A 9,076-nucleotide genomic window follows, 5' to 3' on the forward strand; every position below is an offset into this window, starting at 1 on the left:
AACTTTCGTAGGACGTATTTTCTTGTAAAGTTCATATTTACTGAGATATCGCACTTTGACGCACTAATGAGCAACCCTGTATAAGGTGTTTCATTAAAAAAAAACTGTAAAATTTTGACATTTTTGTGTTTCAGATTTTTATTTTAAATTCCTATTTAAAAAATTGCACAACTTTTGCGTTGATCACTTTCACATTTTTTTTTTGAAATAAACAATCTAGGGGGTGTAAACTTATGAGGAAACACCCTGTACATTCCGCGAATTTAATATCATTTTTGCAATCAAGTAATTTAAACATGTTGTCGACTACTCTGCTAACAATAATTAGTATTTTATTCAGCAAAATCAAACTTCTCCACTTACATGAATAATGCTAAAGTCAAACTTTTAATTTATTAACAATTAAAAATAAAAACTACTTAAATATTTTGAAATTACCGGGAAGAAACGCTCAAGCTCGCAAAAGTGTTTTTAAATTAATCTGGAACATGTGTAAATTTATAAGTAATAAAAAACGCCACAAAATATTTTCAGCAAGATGACGTTGCCGCTCTTGTTGAAAATTAATAACAACTTTGATATTTAAAATGCGATATCCTGTATATTGTTGCACGACTTAAGAATAGTAATTCCTGAAGGTTCTTATTAAAAACTATATTTTAATGATTACAATTGTTCTTAATATGTCTATGCTCTAACTGCACTCTGACTGACTTAGAAATGGCCGTTGAATATCACTTAATTCTGTAAAAAAGATAAAAAACATTTATACAGCTAATATATTAATATTTACGAGGGTCATTCTGCGGACCATTTTACGGAAAACTTCATAATTTATATAGATATGTGTGTGTATCATTGAGATGTCGTAATGTTTCGGAAAAAAATATTTTTTTATAACGACTGTAATACTTTTGTAGATATTCATATGAAGTTCGGTACGCGTCTTCAATACATCCAGGGAATTTTCTGATGTTTAAACAAATTTATTATTTTTGTCGTCCGTATGAGATATTTTGACACATTAATTGTACAACAGTGCTTTCTCTCAGAATAATTATTTGTGGAGTTCTTATTCATTTCTAAGCCAATTTAATTTTTTTTATGTTATATCGTTTGATCGTTGATCGTTTTCTTTAAAAACTTAAATCGTTTTACTTCATAGGAATTCCACTAAATTTGTTATGGTTTGTATGACTGTTGTATGGAAATGAAGTTAAGGTTGGAAATGAAGTTAAGCTTCTAAAATTTATACACTGATGAACAAAATTAGCGCACCACCTAATTGTTAGCGCACTAATTAGCGCACCACCTAACGCATTTTCGAATAAATCAGTTTTTCCCTAGTGGGATGGTAAATATCGTATCTATAGTAACATTGTACAGTACCAATTGTTTTTGATTCCTTTCTACTAGAGGTGATAAACGGTTATTTTTCTGTAACAACAAGGTTACAACGTTCCAGTTTCACTTTGGTAATAGGTTTCAAAAGGATCATGTTACTTTTTAAATTTTTCATTCAATATGCGCAATGTTGGTGATGTAGTAGAAACAGTGATGATATGTGTGATTTAGTTTAATAAAAAAATAATTATTAACATTGGTAAACTTAAAATAAACTATTTTAAAATCAAAAACAAAACATGGGTCAGAAGTAACAACTTAAAGAACAAAAAAACTGATAATAAACTAGAGTGATTAAATAAAATATACGGTTTATAAGCGGAAATGTTTAAAAGTCTAATTTTCATTTAAAAATGAATTAACATTTAACAATATACATTTTTGCAGATGCTTTTTACTGAGTATGATAGCACCCGCTTTAGAAAACAATCTCTCGCATTTAGTTTCACAATAACATTAAATACTCCACAATACCAAAAAACAGAAATGAGTGTTTGGCAAACCTGGACGAAGTATTACCCGAGTTAATTTTGGAAGCACCAAAAAATACTTTGCAAAAAAATATGTCGACCTTACAAGAGTAATTACTATAACTAACTTTTATTTCATCTCTGACTGAATTTATATTTAAAAATGGCCAGCTTACTAAGTACTTATTGACTAAAAATGCTGAATAATTCAACATTGCTGCCCCTAAACAATTTTTCGCTGATCTGAACGATTATGAGTCCTGGAGAACTGAAGAGTAATTCTTATAAGCAAAAAGTAATAAACACTATCAAGGCAAAGCGCAACTAAACATATTTTCCGTTGCCAAATGGTTACTGAAACTGCTGCAATTGGATAGATTGCTCGATGGTGCCGCATCGGTTCTGTGTTGATGCGAACCACTGTTTCGGTTTTATGAGACGGTTCAAAAAGCAACCCGTTGTTAAATCGGCTAGCTGGAACTACGGTTTCAGGTTACACGTTAGGAACACTGTTATTTTACCGGTTACGTTAAATATAGACCATCCCAACTTTCTACTCATTCCAATTCATGTTTCTACTTGTTTTGTGTCTTTTGCAACATCTCATCATTGTTGTCAGCAATCGTGGTACTGTTTTTTTTTCAATTTTCTTGCTTTTTCCTAACTTGTATGTGCAACTAAAGTGTATTCGCATTGAAATGTCGCCAGGAAGAAATTTAAGTAAGTTTGATGCCATCAAAATTGTCACCTTGTTGAAAGAAGGGTATTCCCAACGTGAGGTCGCCCGAAGGTTGGGTTTTATCATACCACCATTGCTCGATGTCTTCAGCGTTTTAGGGAAACAGGTTGCCATGTTAGACGACCACGGCAAGGCGGACCAAAATCCACAAACCAAGTGGACATTCGTTTTATACGACTGTAAGGTTTCCTACCGGAAATGAGATAAAAAATCGAATTCAAAATACCGCAAATGTTGCAATTTCTTCCAAAACGGTAAGAAGAAGGCCCAATGAATCCGGATTGGGTGCAAAACGCTCTTAATCATAGTCCACAAGCAAGCTAAGTTTGAGTTTGCTCGAGAACACGTGGATTGGGATTTGGATGATTCGAAGAAAGTCTATTTTACTGATGAAGTTCGAGTTGGTTTAAAATCTTCCGATGACCTAGTTTTTATTTGGAGAAGACTAGGAGAAAGATACAGCTAAGCATGAATGATTCCCGAACTGGCCTTCCTTGGTCGCCCAATAATATTTTGGGGTGGCATTTCTTTGGAGGCATGTACGGACCTTGTAGTAATCTGAGGAAGATCATTAAATTTCCAGAAGTATATTCAACATATTTTAGAAAACCATACCGTTCTTTTGCACCTCACATAGGCGACAATTTCTTGTTTATGGATGATAATGCCAGACCGCACCCGGCTATGATCGTGCGCGAATATCTTATTGAGGTTGGTATTCAACGTTTAGTGCGGCCAGCACGTAGTCCTGACCTTAACGCGATTGAACCTGTTTGGGATCAGCTCAAACGACGCATTCTTTTATGGTATTCGGAGACGTTGGAAAGTATTCGAGCTAGACGCGCTATACAAACGGTTAGCGACGAAAACTACCTAAATTTCAAAATGTATTTTTCATAAATATTTACCAAAAATCTGATAAACTAGTGATTCATGTTTTGTTTTAATTTTTTTTCCGAAAACAGTCTCATATTAATTTAAAAAACAACGATTTGATTAAAGTATGTTGGGTTTTTAATACTTTTTCTTTGAAATTTATAGATGATGCGCTGATGCTGTGTGATCAGTGTACTTGATGTTTGAATTAATTGATTAAAATGAAGCTAAGCTCAGCTGATGAAGTCTAACAAGTGTGCTTGTTCATTTATTAAGTAATAGTTTGAAGAAGGGCTTTACCTCTTCCGTTCTATCAATTTTCGTCACCACAAAGCTTGGGCTACAGAATAAAAATATATATAATATCCCTATCAATTTAGTCTGCAAAATATCCACATTTAGAAATACTAACTTTTCTAAAAGCTAAACTAAAAGCGTTTCCTAGCCGTTTTGCATTGTATATCAAGATTAACGCTACGCAGTCCCATGCTTTTTTAGATTCTCTAAGAGAGGAGGCATCAACTTTTGCTGCGGCTGCTTTAATTATATTATTACTTGCATTTAGACATGTCTTAATATTAATTGCATTACATTATTTTAGTGGGTTTCTCGGAACGTTACCGAATATTGAGGTATCCTCCATGCAATTTTCACAAGGAGTAGATTTTCCTCTGACCCAAAAGGATACTTGTACGTTATCTGGGCAGCTACACACCCAAAATGGGACTGGCGGAGGAGGAGTGAATATGAGCTGGAGACACTTGTTTTCCCATAAGAGTTGGGCCGAAATCGAAATGACTGCAGGTACAAACATTTAACTTTATTCAGCGAACAAGTATAATTATAGTATGGCTAAAACTCAAAAAGTCGTCTGCAAGGCTTTTTTTTTGGAAATTTACCAAAACATGAAAAGCCCTATTTACTTCTATCACCACAAGGGCTAAATTGTGCCCATTCACCGTATTCTCCAGATTGGACCATGGCTGGGAAATAAATGGCTACTTTTCCAAAATTTTCAGTTTTTTTGTATGCTAAGTACTTATCGGACCGCCTTCGTAGATAGTTTTTGTGTTATGTGTAGGCCACTCCTAGTACATTTTTTGAGGTACATAATCTGTTTAGTACTGCATAAGTAAGTTAATTTTTATACAAATACGTAAAAATTAATTTAATTTTAAAGCTGATATTAAAGGTTACTTTTGTTATATGAATTTTTTGTCAACAGCGAAATATTATATTATGCTGTTTTAAATATCTAAAGGTAGTGGTCCGGCATTATCATTGAAAGGATACAGAACATTAACAAAACGATTCTTCTGGAACGGCGGTACTATTTTGCAAGTTACGCCAGAAGGAGTTCGACCAGGCATTATGTCAAGTAAGGCTCAGTGTGCTTTTAGTAGAAAATCAGATACTTAGATTTTACCTCTTTAGCACTTGCAATGCAGATAGACAAACATTCAGTAGGATATGTGTCTTATCATGGTGGTATTCGATCTATATTTTCAACTCAAATTATTAGAGACACAGGTAATGTATGTTGATTAAGTTCAATTTAAATTTACTAACCTACGTATGTGAGTAAAAAGTAGTAGAATAATTAGAACGTAATATTTTACTTTTTTATAACTTATTGAGAAAGGTATTTAAATGATTAATTATGTTTTAGAGTGTAACAGGTACAATTTCTCCATACAAGTTGGAGTACCACATTCATTTATACAGTTGCAGTACGCGAGGAAATTAATTACACAAGAGCTGAAATTGAAATTAGCAGTAAAGTAAGTTTTGAAGCAATTTTTAATCCAGCATTGTAAACTGTCATTTTCTATAACTAATATACAGGGTGAGTTTTGTTCGAGGACTAGTACAGGGATTCTGGAAACTACAGCAGATACGAAAAAAGTTAAATGGTCAAAGAGTTACAACTTTGAAAGATCAATTCGAAACTAATTTTGGTTTTTTCAAAATTTGACAGGTGTTGTGATCATTAGATCATAAAAGAAGCAAATGTTGTGAACTATTCAAGCTCACTTTAAAACTGACAATATGAGCGAAGCATACATCAGCATGCGTTTAGGTAGAAACACTGAATTGACTCGTGTGAACACCACCACTTGAAGCAATGCATTGCTATCAGTGGCGCTTTTTTTCCACACCAGCTTTTCCGCGGTAGTCAACCACTGAACGCCAACGTAGCGCTCCATATAAATCAAGGACGACTTAGATTTAGAAACACGGCTTAAGGTGCAATGGTTTCAACATGATGCAGCCCATTCGCGTAATTTTGCCCAATTATGGGAGCATCTAAACGAAGAATTTTCTGGCGCTTGGATTGGAATAAACGGTCCTATTTTATGGCCACTTCAATTACCAGATCTTTTAGTTTCGTTTTTTTTCGTGGGGAACCGTACAAAAACACATAAAAAAAATTACGGCAATTTAAATTAACTTAAAGAAGCTGTTGGTAGAACATTTGAAATTTATTCAGTTTTAAATCGCTGCACTGTTTGCATTGATAATAATGGTGGAGTTATTGAAAACATTTGGCAATAAAACTTATAGTTTTCAAGTTTAATTATTATGCTGCTGTAGTTTCCAAAATCCCTGTACTAGTCCTCGAAAAAACTCACCCTGTATATCAAATGTAGTTGTTTTATTTATGGTTTTATGTACAATTTTAGATTCGGCACATTTGGTGGAGTTGTAGAGTATGGTGCAGAAAAAAGAATTTCCAAACACAGCAATTTGTCGTTTTCTGTTGTATGTGGAGTTCCGGCAGGTGTAAAACTGAAAATTAGGTACGTTAGCGGCTACAAATATAAGAATRGATCTAGATCTTGACCCCTTTCTATCTTTGCATCTGTGATAAATTTTTGTACAAAATGTCGATGGTMAGAGTACAAACCATTAGCTTAGCATTAGCCACTTTTTTCATAAAAGCATATTTTTTATGCTTAAAGCAAAAAACCGARAACAAATAAAACGCTTTTAGCTTTTTCAAAGGTATTGGAAATGTTTACGTACCTACCACCTTCTGACAAATGAATACTTTTACATACAAAGTATCGTAACATCATAATGTTATCTGTTATCAATTCATAAAATATTTCTTTTGTAACCGTTTGTTCAGTGTCTTACAATAGTAAATCCACTCGCRCCACAATAMTTCAAAATAAGAATACATCTTCGAACTTGATTAAATGTTACAAGACGAACATTYCCTCTGTATAATAAAAAATAATTTTAATCATTAAAATGTGCCCATTAATAATTAAACTTAACCAAGTGTGTATTTGTTAATTTAGATTATCTCGTGCCAATCAAGTATATTCATGCCCTATTCATCTGTGTGAAGAAATCATGCCGTCGCCAGTGTTCTACGCTACCATTGTACCGTTGGTAGTTTACCTGGTGGTTAAGAAGGGTATAGTGGAACCATTTTTAAAGGAGGAAAAGTCGAAAAAATTGGAGAAGCAAAAGCAAAATAATTTTAACAAGTTACTGGAAAAAAGGTTTGTATTATACAACATCAGCCGCCTGATGAATCAATTATTATCGTTTGAGCGAGTGCCGATATGTATTAATTTGTAAATTAATGATAATTTATTTTTGTTTCTTACTCCCAACAAACAACTCACTCAATCTTACCACATATATAAGCTTTATTCGCGCTGTCGATTCAGAACTCGTTCAGAACTGATCGCATGCGCATAGAGGCATTCGGGGACTGATCGCATATGCATAGAGGCATTGGGTGTTCGCGGTAAAAGTATTACTAGTTCTGAACACAAAGTTCACTATGTTCGCGGTACAGTAAGAACTGGTTCAGTACAATGGGTGCCACCAGCATTGCATTTCTTATTCTAATTCAAATTTATGGATTTATTTGTCTATATATTTGTTTATACTTTCTCATTTCTCTCATTGATCTCATTTGAAATAATTGCCACTATATGTAGGCAATTCCAAGCTTATTTTTAAAATGTGATATTACATAAACAAACTTAATAATTCTCTCTTTTTCGAATTAACCAAAAACTGCCACTTTTCGCCATAGATCATAAAGAAACACATCAAATCCGTTTTTTGACCTTCTTACCCATTTCACCCGCGGCCTGACAAACTCGAAACGCCGTCCTTTAAAAAAACTAAAACTAAACTTGCGCCTAAAACTAAGTACTATTTTTTTATTTTTCTATTTTCAACTATCGCTCCATTGGTTAAGCTTAAGGCTTAAGCAATGATTTACTTCGATCGATTGATTTTGACGATTTGATAAGTGACTTTGCCTGAGAAAAATCAAGAACAATTTTTTTATCATAAAATAATTTGTAAATCACTATCAAGTTTGTTTATATCGCATTTMATTAACTAATTTTAATCAGAACGCCAATGTAAAAATAAACTTGGAATTGCYTACATATGTTAGCAATTTTTCGCCTYMGAGTGAATACAAAATACAAAGCCATAMATTTCAATTAAGAAACTTAATGCAGACAAAAAGTCGTCGGTGGTACCAATTGYACCACCAGCTGTAAATGTACAAAAMAAAATKCAGGTCAGATACAGCAGATGTAAGATATTGCCTTTGTACAGTGGCATTTWAAAAATTAATTGATTAAATGCGATAAAAAAACCTCAATAATTCTTTTTTATTCAAAGTAATAAAAAACTGCCACTTTTCGCAGAAACCATGATCATAAAAAATACAGCAAATCCGTCTTTCCGCTCGATTGCATTTCAGTTTAGCGAAATTACTGTTAGGCACAAAGGAACCAAAATCCTGTTGGTACTACTTAAAGCGCTCGCGGAACGAAGAATCGGTTCTGAACCTGCGCTCTAATTCGGTTCGTTATCGGTTCCAACCGATCATGAATCGCTACCGCGAATAAAACTAATTTCACTTTCTTAAAGTGTGTTTTTTCCATCTACAATTTCTGTTAAAAACTACATCTTTTCAATCTTGTATTATTACAAAAAATGGACTTGGTCACAAGCTAGTTTCGTTTCTGATTAGAAGACTTATTCAGGTTAAAAACCAGTTCACATTCACCCTTTAAACACCCGAAGGTTAATCATCTACTGTCATATCAAGTATTGATATTGCTTTCCTATTACGTCCTATAATAAACGTTTCTGTATTATTATATGAAATATCATACATTGATAAGACTGTTGGTTTGTTGACAGTTAATAATAAGATAAGAAATTGATTTTGTTAATTGTAATGTGGAGTTATCAACTAATCGCCTTGTTACCGTTCTGGATACGTAATTTGAACTTATATCAGATTCTTTCGTTTATTACGAATATATTAGCAATTATTTTACTACTATTCTAGGAAGGAAGCTATGGCAGCTCAAGACTTAATGCAAGCAACTTATGCTAGAATAAAAGACGATGAAGAGCGAAAAAATGGTCTGGTTATAATAAAAGCAATATATGGCAAGATTATAAAAGGTATCGTACCGTCATTTAGTCAAATTATGATGATTAAAAACTCAAAGTGAAATGTTTTGTACAGCACTAGGTGTAAATCTAAAATATGTATGGAAATACTAATACGAATGTTACTATTTCATGT

General features: G+C 33.3%; 1 protein-coding gene across 1 annotated transcript in view; it reads left to right on the forward strand.

Annotated features, from left to right (window-relative positions):
• LOC109542546 (dnaJ homolog subfamily C member 11) overlaps positions 1-9,076 on the forward strand; it is a gene marked incomplete in the record, with an annotated part of 13,480 nt that overhangs the window by 3,490 nt on the left and 914 nt on the right. Inside the window, 7 exon segments of the mRNA XM_048664647.1 lie at positions 4,091-4,293; positions 4,751-4,867; positions 4,924-5,019; positions 5,159-5,270; positions 6,174-6,290; positions 6,798-7,004; positions 8,834-8,952. Of these exon segments, the coding sequence (XP_048520604.1) occupies positions 4,091-4,293; positions 4,751-4,867; positions 4,924-5,019; positions 5,159-5,270; positions 6,174-6,290; positions 6,798-7,004; positions 8,834-8,952 (971 nt within the window).

This window comes from Dendroctonus ponderosae, unplaced genomic scaffold (assembly GCF_020466585.1).
Source record: "Dendroctonus ponderosae isolate FM_Combo_2020 unplaced genomic scaffold, Dpon_F_20191213v2 Dpon_F_20191213_3, whole genome shotgun sequence".
Classification (NCBI taxonomy): Eukaryota; Metazoa; Arthropoda; class Insecta; order Coleoptera; family Curculionidae; genus Dendroctonus; species Dendroctonus ponderosae.